Genomic DNA, 16214 nt, shown 5'->3' with positions numbered 1-16214 from the left:
TTTTTTATTTTATGAAAATTTAATATATACTAATTTGGAGATAACTTTTTCTCGAACAATTAATAAGATTAATCAATAGAGATGGTATGTAAATCTAGATATTCACTAAATTCAATTCTAGGTCTTTCTTTTAACATATTCTAATTTATTTTAATTTAGTTAATCAAAAATTTGTAAAAGAAATATGAAAAATAGGTGTTTTACAATTTTACACATACTTTAACGGAATAATTGACGGAAGTACTAAAATGGCTAACGGAGGGATAATACAGGTACCACTAGACTCCCTAAAAATTTGTAGGTACCAAAAAGTGCATTTCGTGATAGTTCAGGTACCATATAAAGATTTTACCCTTGGTTTAAACGAGTTAGATACCTTAACGATCATCAATTTGGCGGAAAATTTGCAGAGAGGATCTATACACTATAGTACCTAAAAACTGAACGGTCGAGATGTGGATATGCGACCGAAAAGTGACCCAAAACTCGAAGTTCACACTTTAATTTCAGAGCGGGAACTCCGCTGTGGATAGGATCTGTATATATATATATATATATATATATATATATATATATATATATATATATATATATATATATATATATCAGATCCTATCCAGAGCGGAGCTCCGCTTTAAAAATTAACGTGTGAAGTTCGAGTTTTAGGTCACTTTTCGGTCGCATATCCACATCTCGACTGTTCAGTTTTTAGGTACTAGTGTATAGATCGTCTCTGCACATTTTCAGCCAAAATGATAAGGCATTGATAAGTGCCTTAAAGCTAGTACGGTTCAGGTTGACAGATTCAATTCGTCCATTGGTTTACGAGTTAGATGCCTTAATGATCATCAATTTGGCTGAAAATTTGCAGAGATGATCTATACAGTAGTACCTAAAAACTGAACGGTCGAGATGTGGATATGCGACCGAAAAGTGACCGAAAACTCGAACTTCACACGTTAATTTCAAAGCGGAGCTCTGCTCTGAATTGGATCTGTACATATATATATATATATATATATATATATATATATATATATATATATATATATATATATATACACGCACTAAATTAAGCTCAAGTACTTACAACATGGCATATTATAGTTAATTTATACTAATCTCACAATAATTCTCTTTTTTCAATGCATTGATATGACAAGTAGGTGTAAATGAAATTGCCCACTTGAACTTGATCCATAAATAATTGTTTTGAAGAATGAAGCTCAAAAGATTCAAACATGTATTCTATATCTCATTCAAATCAAACTCAGTCCCATCATTTGGAAATAACTAATTAATGACACAAAATAAACCAAAGAAAAATAAATAAATAAATTGGTCCACATGTAACCAGCCAGTCGACAAACTTACAAAGCTGAACGACTGCTGGAAATTGAAAATTTGGCACATCTTGGTGTTTTTTTTTCTTTTTCTTTTTTACAAATAACTTAAAACGACTAAAACAACGAAACTAATGAATGTTTCTTTCCCTCCACATTTGAATCTAACATTGTCCTTAATCACTACTAGAATTATGCTCATAGACATCACGACAATTACATCGGTGAGAAATACACGCGATGTAAAACAATGTCATTAACATCGATTCCTCAAAAACCGATTTCTATGAATATAACTAACATCGCTTTTTACTGTTGACCGATGTCTATATTTTGAATCAAAAATTTTCAGAAACGCGGAAAAAGACTAAGTTAAAAATTTCAATACGCGGGGAACAAAATTTTCGTTTCCACACACTTGGTCAGTTTTCCCACACTCTCTGGCAGCCCATTTTCATCCTTACTCACTATCTCTAACAAAACTGGAGACCCATCTCTCCGACTTTTCCTCAAAACCCTAGCCCACTCCTCCTTCCTCTTCCGCTCTCTTTTCACGGCCACCACCACCTCCTTCTCCTCCGCTCACTCCCTCTACTATCTCTCCAGCGGCATCGCCTCAGCTGGCAAGCTCGCTCTCTCTCTCTCTCTAAAACCCTCTCCGTCTCTCTCTGGGATTGACGAAGATGAAGTCTATGCCACACAACAATTTCTCATGGACACAATGGAGCCTCCCCAGTCGCCAAACCTAGCCCCGGCAAGCCTCCAAGGAGAAAAGCGCCTGCACCTTCAGATCTAACTATACGGCCTTGGATTCGAAGCCTTCGTCGGCAACTAAGTTGAAGAGTCTGTTGCCGCCACAGCCGCCGCCGTCAAATCCTCTCAAACAGAAGCTTGGGAAAGACTGGGTATTCACATTTTTTCAACCTTTCAAGAGAGACAACTCTCAGGCCAAGCGGTCTAGCATTTTCGAACTCTCGCGCCGGTAACTGATCGCATTTCGTCTCTCGAATCGAATCGGTTTGATTTTGTTTCGAAAGATTGCTTGCATTTCTCCTATACGTTCATGTTGATTTGAAATTCCTGAATCTTGTCTGTTTCGAAAGATTGCTTATCCTGAATCTTGTCTGTTTCAAAAGACAAGATTCCTGATTTTGTTTCGAAAGATAGCTTATCCTGAATCTTGTTTGTTTCGAAAGATTGCTTGCATTTCTCCTATACGTTCATGTTGATTTGAAATTCCAAGTATTTATTTGATTTTAATTAGTATGTTTGTGAGCAGAGTTTGCTTAAGATGTTCTTTGTTGCAGCGCGGTGCTTTCTCATTTTTGCTTGGCATACTTGATCATATTGCTTTGTCTGCTGGTATTCGGGATCATTGCTGGTGCTATTCACATGCCTATCCTGGCGTTTAACATCATCTATGGTAAGTTTGACCCTATTAATATGTGTTGGTATGGTTAGATATTGGTGATTTTGAAAGTTTTCCTTTGAATGCAGGTGTTCTTGTGGCTTTTGGAACTGGTATTACCGTTGGACTTATCTTGTCATGCTGCTTTGTGGTGGGAGTTGTGCAGGGGGAGAACATGATTGCCAAGAATGTGGCTCTTGGCAACCGTCCTGCTCATTAATTAGGTAAGCTTGTAAATACTAAATAGTAACAAGATGTAGCATGCAGTAGAACTTTGTTATGGGATCTGGATGATGTTTGGCTCATCATTGTTTTGTTGAGGGCACTCACTTCATAGTCGCAAACCATAACCTGACGGTGGTCGCAGCAGACGCAGCGTACACCGCGCCAATCTCAACACCCTACATCACAATATCTCCTGGACAAACCATTGATGCCCTGTCGTTCACAGACCAACAACCTGGTCGTTATTACATGGCTGCTAGGGCATACCAAGGTAACCTAGCGATTAGTTTTGACAACACCACAACCACATCAATAGTTGAATACAAAGATGGCAATGGAAATGGTAAAACTGCTCCATTATCAATAATTGAATACAAAGATGGCAGTGGAAATGGTAAAACTGCTCCATTATCAATTATTGAATACAAAGATGGCAGTGGAAATGGTAAAACTGCTCCAGTATTGAGTATTGAGTGGGTTTTGTATACATGTGAGTTGATTAGGAACCCATGTTATCATTCTGTCTCTGTTTCTTGAATGTCTAGGGTCCATGCATTTCGAGTCCTGGTGATTTTACAAGCCAGGGTTGTTAAAGTTTACCACAGTTTACTAGCATTAATAGTTTAACTAGTCTCAGAGTACTGTCAGATGCCATATTGTAGATTAACATAGATATCTGATTTCACAGGTTGCCTGTGAAGGTCTTATTAATGCTCTTATTCACCCTCCAATGTTTGAAGCAGCTTTTCAACTTGATCCTAATGGTAAGAGCTTCTGGGCTACGGATCTGTGTGTCAATTTGCTTGATGATTTTATATCAGCAAAATGTAAACCTCTAAACTATGACTATCTTGTGGATTTTCTTATTGTATGTAGTAGATTAGCACTATTAGTTTTGTACCACGATCCTTTAATAACTGTATGTAGTGCTTCTGTTTTTTAGTGCAGATACATTGTATCAATTATCTAAATTTCTGTTTATTGGATTGTTTGTTTAGGTTCTGATTTTGGCAAGGACAAATCATTGAAGTTCCTACAGCTCTGGATCTATCGAAGGTTGATAGAACAGATCTAATGAGAAAATTAGTATAGTAGTTACATGTCTAATGACTGCTGGATATATGTTGGTTGATCTTTTACCATTTTTTCTTCATTCATTTTCTCGAGCTCTTACTTCACCTGTAGAACTCAATCCATTTGCAAATATGGAATAAGCATTTTTTTTTTAATTCCATTTCTTCAGGCCTGGAGGAGTACTAGATATTTGTGTGTACATGTTTGAACTCTACAGGTTAGGCTATTAGTTTCAGACTTTCAGTTATGTTAGTTTGCTTGTTTTGATTTCTCATACGTTTACGGACCAATTTTCTGTCCGTAAAGTTTGGCCACTTTTTCTGTGTTTGTAGTGTCTATAAACAGTGTTTCTTAAAATGATTTCTCTAGAGCTGCCTAGGTTGTAAGTGGAAGATAAACTAGGGAAAGAAGAGCCAGGCAGCCTACCGACTCATCCTGTATAGATTACTTGTAGTTTACCACTTTACTAGGCATGTGCATATCAATGTAATCATGATTTCTTACCAGGTACTTCCAGTAATTAATCTAAAGTTCTTGATCACCTTTATATTGTAAAAAGTGTTATCATAAGCATAAGCATCCAAAGATTTGCTTTGAAGGACAGAGATGCCAAGATTAAGTATTGCTTGGGAACTTAGTGTTCCATGATTGGTCTTTCTGATTGATATATATGCGCAGATGATGTGACGTTGAATCTAATTTGCAGGCCAAAATTCTCATGGAAAAACTTCAGGAGCATACAAATGGTGAGTGATGTATTATATTTCCTTTTCAATGAAGATTTGAACCTCTGATCCCACTGTTATTTAGAACAATTTTTGTACCAGTTCTTTAGCACAACCTTTAAGTAGCACACTAGCACACTATGTTACTTCTTTTCAAATGCAAGTCTTGATGCTAGGATAGGAATGTCTTGTAAGCTCAATGGCAGGCCAATGCTAGGATAGGAATGTCTTGTAAGCTCAATGCTAGGATAGGTAATAATTGGCCTGCCAACAGATTGTGTTATGGATGCTAGGATAGGAATGTTTTGTAAGCTCAATGTCTTTTTGTCTTTCCCTTTTCCTTTCCTTTCTTTCCTTCTGTTTTTCTTGTTATAGCTAATTGTTCATTTCATTTTATTTGCAGGTGAAAACAGAAGAACAAATGGAATATAAGTACGGCGAGGCTTGCTTTTGTTTCTGTTTCTAGTATTATGTACCATTTAGACTTAAATTTTTGTTTTATTTCGACATGTTATGCATAGAAATACTTGGGATGTTGTTATGTACTTTGAGCATCAACATTAATCAAAATTTATTTACTTACTATATGTATTCTCATTAGCAATAGTTACAAATCAGTTTATATATAACTATAAAAATGAAGTCATATAAGAACTAATACATCAGTTCAAAAAGAAAAAATTGATGTCCCATTAGCCAGTGGATAACAAAATATTAAGTAAGAAATGATGTAACACAACCCAATGAACATCGACTTATTAAGTAAGAAACGATGTAAAAAACCCAATGGACATTGAGTTATTAAGTAAGAAACGATGTAAAACAACGCAATGGATATCGACATTGTGTAAGAAACGATGTAAAACAAATCAATGGACATCGATTTATTAAATTAAAAACGATGTCTAGTATAAGTATGAACATCGGTGCCAACCTCAAAAACTGATGTTTAATAGAAAAATGGACATCACTTCATAAAAGAAAACGATGTTTAATAGAATAATGAACATCGGTCACGTAATACAAAAGAATGTAGATTTAATCTTAAATAGTGTGATATATGGCAAGTACCCATAAAGCTTATAAACAGCAGGCAAACTTCAAAAACACCGATGTGTAAGAGAATATAACACATCGTTTCTAGAATGAGTAACGATGTTAAAATGAATACTAGTGCTATTGGACCTATATTTCATTAAGCATTAAATGCATAAATATGAAGGTTTAACAATATCTAAAAACACCCATTTGTGATCATAATAGCAGTTTAACATCGATTCTGGAACATAATCCGATGTTTATTATTATATGGGACATCGGTTTTTAACCGATGTCTATTTTTTTGCGATCTTTTACATCACCCACTAACACATGTGTACAAATTTTTTTTTACATCGGTTTCTGGCCGATGTATATGAGGAAAATTCTAGTAGTGAATGTTAAAAACACTCTTGAAACATTTACTTTTCGGTATGTCACCACAATTGTAAAGCGAATGGAGTAACTAGTAGAGCACTCTTCGTTGATTGATACTTGTTAGAATACATTTGTTAGTTGAGACTCCTGTTATATATTATCTCAGGAAGTTCTCTTAATGCGTTTTTGTAATCTGGGGTATAGGCACCATGTCCCATCATTTGGAAATAACTAATTAATGACACAAAATAAACCAAAGAAAAATAAATAAATAAATTGGTCCACATGTAACCAGCCAGTCGACAAACTTACAAAACCGAACGACTGCTGGAAATTGAAAATTTGGCACATCTTGGTGTTTTTTTTTTTCTTTTTCTTTTTTACAAATAACTTAAAACGACTAAAACAATGAAACTAATGAATGTTTCTTTCCCTCCACATTTGAATCTAACATTGTCCTTAATGTTAAAAACACTCTCGAAACATTTACTTTTCGGTATGTCACCACAATTGTAAAGCGAATGGAGTAACTAGTAGAGCACTCTTCGTTGATTGATACTTGTTAGAATACATTTGTTTAGTTGAGACTCCTGTTATATATTATCTCAGGAAGTTCTCTTAATGCGTTTTTGTAATATGGGGTATAGGCACCATGTCCCCCCCCCCCCCCCCCCTCTCCCCCCCTCCAAATGTATTCTATAGTTTCATTAATCAAGACTTAAGGGCAGCCGCACCAACACTTACTTTGCTAAACATAAACAAAAATAATAACAAGAAAAACAAAACAAGAGAGGGATAACATAATTCCTATTTGAAGATCATATAAGAATGAACATTACATAACAAGTTAATAAAACGGCTTCAACCCAAATATGTAGGGGAGCACCTAAATGTGACAAGTGCATATATTATAAAAGGGAAATGATGGAAAATGTCACATTAGAGTGTGAAATGATAAAAAGGTCACCTAGTTTCCCACTTGATAAAAAGGTCCACTATAAATTATTAGTAATATTAATTTAGTCCTTATTAATAATGAGATAATGTTAAAAAAGGTCAATTTTTAATTTTTCTGATGTCCATTCTGCCCTTAAACACAAATACACGTTTATAACTCTACGTTCAAAAATTTTAGGTCTCAAATCTTTTCTCCATTTGATCAGAAATCCCAAAACAGAGACCCGATTAGAAATCCGGTAGAAGATGAAGATGAGCGTAGTCGAGGCTATCTGCAACAAGTACGACCGATACGACATCGATAAGAAGAAGGACTCTAACGTCTCCGGTGACTATGTCTTCGCTCGCCTCGATCTACTCCACCTTCGAGTCCGACATTGAAGCTGTTCTTCAGGTTCAGTCTCTTTCTCGAGAGATTCTCTAATTTGATCTCTGTTTGGTTTCTGGAAAAGCTTGTGAAGTTGAAACGTGATAATGTAATATCTGGACGTAGGTGAATGAAATTGACTAGAATTTTAGTTATTATTTGGTCCTATTTTTCAAATTGAGACTGAAATTTGAGTAATTTTGAGTAGCGACAGAGAGAAATGAGGAGCGAAAAGGTTCCCAATCCCAACTACCACCTCTCTCAAGATCTAATGCTTTCTTTGATTCAGTTTTTGCTTTATTCTGTTTGCGAAATGAAATTTTTGGATTGCTGTTTTTTTTTGTCCGGTTTTGCTTAATTGTTCGTCTTAGATGTGTTTAGCTCAGGTTCTTGATTCTCAAATCATGAAGAATTTGATTTATAGGTTTTCTTTGATTGTAACCCAAACTTCAATTCTGAAATTTCATCTAAGAGCAGGAGACTCCGCTTCGAGCTGCTGTTAATTATGGCGAAGGTAGTATAGTAATAACTCTTTTCTTCAACTATTTCTAATGATTTCTGCTTTTCAATGTGCAATTTTGGTCAATGATTCATTAGGTTCAGTTTGTTCAATTTGTTGTTACAGTTGTGTTCTTAGCTCAGATAGTTGATTTTTGGTCATATTGTGCTTGATTCATAGTTTGGATTTCGTTTTTTATTGCTTTACTTCTCATCAAGCTTCAAATAGATCTATGAGTTTGTGAAGTTTATAGTCTCTGTTCAGATCTGGTAGTTAGCTCACTAGGAATTGCTGGCTTTAGTAGCCAGCTTTTGAATAGTAGATGTACTCTGGGAGGTTTTGATTGTTATAAAAAGTGATTGATGAGTTCATGTGATCTGATCTGATTGCAGCTTCCGAGTGTTGAGATTAATCTGCAATTCATAACATTTACGCATGTTACTATGGAGTCCAATAAGTACACATGTGTTCGGGAAACAATGTCGTAGAATAGTATTGTGATTATTGATATGAGTGTGCCGAATCAACGCCGACTCTGCACTTATGAATCCAAACTCCCAAATCCTTGCTTTGAAAGGTAGGTTTTAACTTATGACTTCGTATTGACATTGATAACTGGTCATGCTTAGCCTTTTGGTATTGATCTTAATATGCTTCTGCTTCAACTTGTTGAACCTCGGTTTACTTAATTATGAGTGCATGACTTGTAGTTGTAATTCAACTTTCTATTACAAGTGTTACATTTAGTGGAACCATCAGCAACTATTATATGCAGTTTAAGTGTTAACATTATTTAAATTTCTGGTTTGTTCTTGCATCTAATCATTTTACATCAAATGAGTTTTGATGCGGTCAGTAGAATATACACACAGTAATTTACAAATTACAATGCTTTACATTGCCATTGTCTTTGATAAGGAATGCACGTGAAGTGCTTCAAAGTTTTATTTTCTCTAGTTGGAGTATGTTTCGGATTTCCATATTGTTTTAGTTTTCTTGAGCTAGCTAGTCCTATTAGAACAAGAAATCGACTTGGTTAAAATGTGTACAAAATCATTTAAAAACCCCATTACTAGTGGCAGCAGGAAACTCATATTCGAAACAAAATTTAAGGTCGAAAAAATGTGAATTGCAGTAACCAATTGCCTATGCATGCTTGTAAGTTTTAGATAGATTATGCAATGTACCTCTTGCATTATGTTAGCTTTGTCTTTAATGATGCTAGTGATAAGTTATGCCTCAACCAGTTCATACATTACTGCATAGTCACGTGATAGAAGTGTTGTTCCAATTATCAAATGATGATGATCTTGATATATTCTCAAGTCTGATGCATGCTGCTTATTCTTTTTCAGGGATCCACTGAATGTCAAAATATTCCTCAAAATGCATAGGTCTGATTATGCTAAAAGATGGCTGAAGGAAATGCAAAAGATTGATAAGGACCACACCTTAACTCAACTTGAAACAGCATGGCAAAATCTGGCTGTGGTAATTCATGAATTTTGTTCTCCCTTTATAGTTCCCTTACAGAGAAGTTATAGTCCATATTTCTAATTACACTTTCATTGTATTCAGGGTGGTTCTAAGTTACAGGAGGCATATCTCATCTTCCAAGATTTCTCTGAGAAGTCTCAGGTTACAAGCTTGATTTTGAATGGAAAGGGAAACACTGCTTCTTGAACCATGGAACAAGGCAAGTCTCATTAATTAGTTGTAGCTTAGTTAGAGATTTTGAAATGTCTACAGGTAGTAGTCAATTTGGACAAATGTAATATAATTTGCACTATACATAAGTACATGATTACAGTCTTATGGCTGAACTCAATCTGATTGGATAGATACACACTAGTATGTTGATTTGTGAGTTCAAATATTGCTGTGTGCATTATTATGGATTTAGTAATGCTCCAAATATATGAACATCCTGCTTTTCAACTAGAAAATGGCACTGAATATGCACATGTTTTTAATATTTGAGTAATATGGAGTCATTTTGTGTTTCTCACAGGATGCAGAGGATCCAGAAACTCTAGCCAACCTGGTCGTATGCTATCTTCACCTTGGAAAACCACATTCTCGTTTTGTCAGGTAAAGTTTGTTGGTAGTCATAATTATGGGGAATATCTTCACTCGGGGTATTATAATTCAGGTGTTAGCTACTGTATAACATAATAGTTAATGATTCTACTCACTGCTTTTCAGCCAATCAAGACTTGCACATCCAGACCACGTCCTCGTCAAAGGTGCCTCAGCTGTAGAAGAGAGCTTTGACAGAGCTCTTCAATCAGTTGCTTGAAATCTGAGAGATTGATTTCAGATGAGCTAATTAATGCTATTGTATACTCCTCACACCTTTTGTGACGGCTCTTCTTTTGATTTTGTAAGCTAAGAAATTAAGAATATATAAAATTTAAATGAAAATGTGTATTTGGTGACTGTTTACATGTAGTGACTTGGTCAGTGACATATTCATGATCATGACATGGCCAGTAACTTGACCAATGACTTGAGGTTAACGGTGATCAGTGACATGTTCATGACTGTGACATGACCAGTGACATAGCCAGCGACTTGAGGTTAACAATGACTTGACCAGTGACTTGACAGTGACTTGGTCAGTGACATGTGTATAACCTTACAAACTGTAACCTGACCAGTAACTTGGCCAATAACATAACCAGTGCCTTGAGGTTAACAGTAACCTGGCCAATAACCTTACAAACTAAGGACCTGGCCTAGCCAATGACATGTGTATAACAGTGACTTGGTCAGTGACTTGACAGTGACTTGGTCAATGACTTGACAGTGACATGGTCAGTTACTTGGTCAGTGACATGGTCAGTTACTTAAGGTTAACAGTGACTTGGTCAATGACTTGACAGTGACATGGTCAGTTACTTGGTCAGTGACATGGTCAGTTACTTAAGGTTAACAGTGACTTGGTCAATGACTTGATAGTGACATGGTCAGTGACATGGTCAGTTACTTAAGGTTAACAGTGACTTGGTCAATGACTTGACAGTGACATGGTCAGTTACTTGGTCAGTGACATGGTCAGTAACTTGGTCAGTAACTTGGTCAGTGACATGGATATAACAGTGTGTTAACCTCATGTCACAGATTATGTAACTGATCATGTAACTAAACATGTAACTGATCATGTAACTGACCATGTCACTTACTTAGTGACTTGGCTACTGACCAATAACATGGTCAGTGACATGTTCATGATTGTGACATAGCTAGTGACTTGAGGTTAACAATTACTCGACCAGTGACTTGGATATAATAGTGATTTGAAAATTCCAAAATATGTCAGTGACTTGGTCAATGACATGTGTATAACAGTGACATGCAATGTGATTTGGCCAGTGACAAGGATATAATAGTGACTTTTGAAATCGATTTTTCTAAAGATTAAAAAAACTATCCAGATTAATAATGTTATCAATTTCAATATTAAAACAAAAGTTTCAGTCTTCATAAAATGAAAATTGGAATAAAAGAACAAAACTATATATTTGTTCAATGATTTTTTGAAACTGTACTATATTACAAGAGGATATACAGTAATCCAGTTAGAATAAAGCAGCTATCAAACATGCTATGAATGAGAAGATGATCAAGAGGCTAGGAGAACATGTTATATCTAGCCTTATACACCATGTAGCTGCAGATATGTCTGAGCATTGATCTTGAATCTCAATTACACAAGCAACCTACTCCATTTTCTTTTCTCAATTGCAGTCCAAGCACTCGATTCTGGCGTGTTAACGGTGCTATAGTAACCTGCCATTGCATTTGTGTAAACAGTAAGCCACAGCGAACCAACAAGCAAATGTTTAGGTAGAAAGTACACCAAATCATACATATAACTATGTATGAGCAGAATTGAAACTAAATTTCAGATCAACATCAAAATATGCCAATCTGCATTTCTAAATTCCAGATCTACCTAAAATCACAGAGAGTAAGCATGGAAAAAATCAAATCATAATTCAGCATCAAAAGTCAATACTAATTCACAGCACAAGTCAAAACCATATGCACATTCCACATTATAAATGGAGTTTCAAGAGCTATGCTTAGATACAAACGAACCGTGTTGGAAAACCATGACAACTAATCAAAAACCTTAATGACACTAATCATCAGACTTCTCATTATTTTCAAAACACCAAGAGCTTCTCATATCATCTACAAATTCAATTGACTACATTGAAGGATTTGTTATAATTAACAGAACAGGTCTTCTTAATAACTGGAGGTCTTCATTCAATCCTAAAGATCCAATTCAAGCAAGTCAATTTAACTCAGAGGGAAAAACACTTTACTGCATAGAAATAGTATTTGGCCATAACCCAAAAGAAACTGATGTCATGGATCAGGTGAGACACTCCAAGTGAAATATATATATATATATATATATATATATATATATATATATATATATATATATATATTATGTACATATATTATCCCTCTAATCTTCCGATGATACAAGATGATATTGTTGGATCATAATTCATATACATATTTGTCCCCTAAAACATGGAAATTACTTGTTCTAAAGTCCAAATTTAATGTTGACTTCCCTAATCTTATACTTTTGCTTAACCTTTGTGTTTATTTATATATATTTATTATGTTTTCCTTATCATGCTAGAAAATGATGGAGAAAAATGGAAATGCACTAAAAATGTCAACTTTACACATTTTCCTACTTCGGCTAGGAGAAACCAAGCCAAGCAAGGAAGAAAGAGCGACCACCTGACCAAATGAACTTCAAATGAGCTGAAACCTTCCAGATCCATTCTAGACATCCTAAGAAACATTTCTTATGAAGAGTACAAGAGCCAAATAGAAGTGGAAGGCCTTCAAACAGTCAGCCCAATTTTATGCAGAAGCAAAACTGGAAAACTGGACCTGTAGGGAGTCCAGCAGCGATTTCAGCCCAATGGCATGGAAATAAATTCTGAAAATTTGACACAGTGATCTACACTCATAGAGGAACATTTGATATGAAGAAATAGGAGGCCCATTCTGAAGTCTTGGTGGAGAAATAATTGAAGGAATAAAGGGGCAGAAAGTGACCTAAAAAAAAATAGTTCAACATATTCCTACCCACATGAAGAAAGCTAGATGCTTTTCTCTTTTTCCTTGGATATATTTTTCTACTCCATCATCTTTAATATATCATCATCACTTCCATATTTCTGCACCTTCATGCCTTGCTTTCATTTCATCATTACTCCATCTTTTCCATATTTTACAAACCACTTTCATTATTTTTTATTTCACTCTTTTTTTTTTCTTCCCTATATAAACACCTTCTCTTCTCACTCTCAACATCAACCATTCCATCTCATAACATCTTCTTTCTCTCTTCATCTCCTTCATAAAATCTCCATTTCCACCACCACAACCTTCATCATCTTTTCCATCTACCCATTCCATTTCATAGACAAAAAGCTTCACTACTCCACCATTTCACCACTTGATCATCTCTACATCTCATATTCCATCATCAACCTTTGAAGAAGAAGGAGAGGAGTCTTGCATCACTTGAGGAATCATCATCACCATCACCATTTTCACCATGTCAATGCCTTCATGAGTTCATCTACACCATCCTCAACTTGATTATCACTAGTCTTTTCTCTATCCATACTTTTTAGTTTGATGTTCATAAACATGTTGAAGCTTATGTATTTGATTATGAGTGAGTAGTTAGTTTGTTGGGGCTAGGGTTGAAAGCCCTAGCCAAACTTGTAATGAATTGATGTTTGAGTCTTATTTGATGCATTTACCATGATCATCTTCACATGCCAATTCAAGAAGTGAATGCTTGTATTTGAATCTAGCTAATTTGAATACTTTGCATTTGTCATTACATGAACAATGTTTAGAGAATAGCTAGCTTTAGACATTGAAAGCATGATAGCACACTAGGTGTGCATGTGAGGGTAGTGAGTTAAAATAACCTAGATCTAGGATTGGTTTGCTTGCTTGATTATCTAAACTCAAATCTTTATGCATCTAGGAGCAAGGAATTGATACTTATCCGGTAATATAACTTGTTCTTGGGTAGTTAGTTTCGCACTTATCCGGTGGAAATTGATAAAATAAAAGAAGTTTAGGCCTTAGTAGTCTTATCCGGATGCTAAGAGGGTAATTGGATATTTGGGATTGCATTACTTATAGTTTGAACATCAATGCATGTCAAGGGAGGCTATGGTGAACAACCTAAAGCTCTAACTTCCATCCATTTTATCACATTTAGTTTAACATAGCCTAGTTTACATTTCAAGTTTCATTTTGTGTTAATTTGATTCGAAACCATTTTCAAAGCCAAAAATCAAACCACTACACCATATTGCATATATTCACCATGAACTTTGGTTCACTTGTGAGCTCTTGTTTATGACTTGTACATTTGCATATTTATCTAGCATCCTCTAGGTTTTCCTTAGCTAGAGTGGATTTTCCAATCCCTTGGGTACGATATCCCCTACTCAAAATCCCTACACTATAACTTGGCCCTTATACTTGAGGGTGGCTATTTGGCTAACAGATATTCAATTACTAAAGTACTTATTCAAGTATTTGAGGATCTAGTAAAGCTACACACATAATTGATGATTCAAATGAATATAACTGATATTGAATATAGCAATGCGAAGCAGGTTCCTCGTCTAACATTCACAGCAAACACTATAGTATTCAGACTCCAAATTCACAAAACTGTTGCCAATTTCCTCATCGCAGTCCTACAAAACTTAACTCCTAACATATGATACTATGATAGTAATTAGTGATCAGAAATTCACAGAGACTGAAAATCGATTTGTGCATCGCAACTGAAATGCCAAAAAACCCTAACAAAGCAACACCAAAGTAAATAAAAAGTAAAATGCAACTTCATCCCTTCAAAACGAAAAAAACTAACTCTTTCGAAATGATCCATACGATCATCTCTACTAACATGAAAATTAGTGATCGGAAACTCGATTGTGCAAGTTTGCTACTGAAAACGGCAAAGTGAAACTTCAAAACGAAAGAATCGAACCGATCGTCGGAATGCGCAAAAACTAACCCGATCAAACCAATTTTCGGCCACAATTACAGTTCATTTTTTCTTCAATAGTAAAACCTATACTTACCTTGATGGTGAGGTCGAGAGGGAGAGCCCAGGCGATGGAGTTGTGCTTGGAGGCTCGTCATCTCGCCGAGCGCTTACCGGCCTTGAGGAGCACCGATCCCAACTACAGGGCGCGATCAATGAGCGTGGTCTGATCGGCGTCGGAGTCGAGGATCCGCTCGAATGAGAGATCGATGGCGAAGGGCGGCGAGTCGGAGAAGTCGAGGAAGGTCTCGAGGAGGTGGTCGCGGTCAAGGAGGTTGACGTGGTAAGGGTTTGGAGAGAGAGAGAGAGAGAGAGAGAGAGAGAGAGAGAGAGAGAGAGAGAGAGAGAGAGAGAGAGAGAGAGAGAGAGAGAGAGAGAAATTTTGGTAAAGGTCCAAGTCCGAATGGATAACAGGGAGAGAGAGAGAGAGAGATATCTGCCGATGGCAGCTTTGGTAATTATGCTTAATTTGAGTGGCAGGTTGTAAAGAGGTGACCTTAATTATCATGGGGACATTTGTGTGTTCTGGATTATAATAAGGCACTTCAAAATGACCTCTTTTATCATTGGCCCTATTATAAATCTTGGAAAAACTCACATGTTATTATTAGCATCCATGTTGGTAATTTGGTAATTTTGGCTCTAATTTGCATGTTATTGAGGTGACAAAAACTATGTTTAAGAACAATTTTAAGGAGTCTAGACCCAATGTCTAAACTTTTTTTTTTGGTACAAAGACCCAATGTCTAAACTTTAACCAAAACACTCTCACTCACCCCACCAAGCGTCTGCTAAACTGCTATCGGAAAGTAACAAGTTGTCTGTAAGTGTTATGGTAAGCAGGTAATTTAGCTTTGAACATTGTGATCTTGTTAAGTTTTGACTGTTTACTCATTATAATGTCCTATAATTAACCAAGTGATAAACAGCGGGTGAATGTGGCGAATTCTTCCATTCTTAGTGTTCATGTTGCACCTTTGTAATCCCGAAAGTTCTGTCAATTTTGGAAGTTGGGTAATTTTGAATTTTTTTTACATTTTTTTATAGTTTTTTTATTATTTATTTTTGGTT

At 35.7% G+C, this 16214-nt stretch overlaps 1 protein-coding gene, 1 long non-coding RNA gene and 1 pseudogene across 2 annotated transcripts; all 3 read left to right on the top strand.

The window, feature by feature from the left end:
* Positions 1-1791: 1791 nt before the first annotated feature.
* Positions 1792-3375, top strand: LOC133746445 (uncharacterized). The gene is made up of 3 exons (XR_009864152.1): positions 1792-2325; positions 2651-2766; positions 2841-3375. It is a non-coding gene; the product is annotated as an uncharacterized LOC133746445 (long non-coding RNA).
* A 31-nt stretch (positions 3376-3406) lies between these two features.
* LOC133744448 (uncharacterized) lies at positions 3407-5349 on the top strand. The gene is made up of 7 exons (XM_062172553.1): positions 3407-3435; positions 3522-3561; positions 3665-3740; positions 3975-4032; positions 4220-4267; positions 4757-4796; positions 5179-5349. The coding sequence occupies exons 1-7, from the start codon at positions 3407-3409 to the stop codon at positions 5239-5241; spliced, it is 354 nt and encodes a 117-aa protein (XP_062028537.1). The 3' UTR covers positions 5242-5349.
* Positions 5350-7991: 2642 nt separating this feature from the next.
* LOC133742350 (coatomer subunit epsilon-1-like) lies at positions 7992-10385 on the top strand (annotated as a pseudogene).
* Positions 10386-16214: the final 5829 nt, after the last annotated feature.

Source organism: Rosa rugosa, chromosome 4, assembly GCF_958449725.1.
Source record: "Rosa rugosa chromosome 4, drRosRugo1.1, whole genome shotgun sequence".
NCBI classification, from domain to species: Eukaryota; Viridiplantae; Streptophyta; class Magnoliopsida; order Rosales; family Rosaceae; genus Rosa; species Rosa rugosa.
Note: the sequence above shows the minus strand (reverse complement) of the source record. Positions and strands in the feature narration are given on the sequence as shown.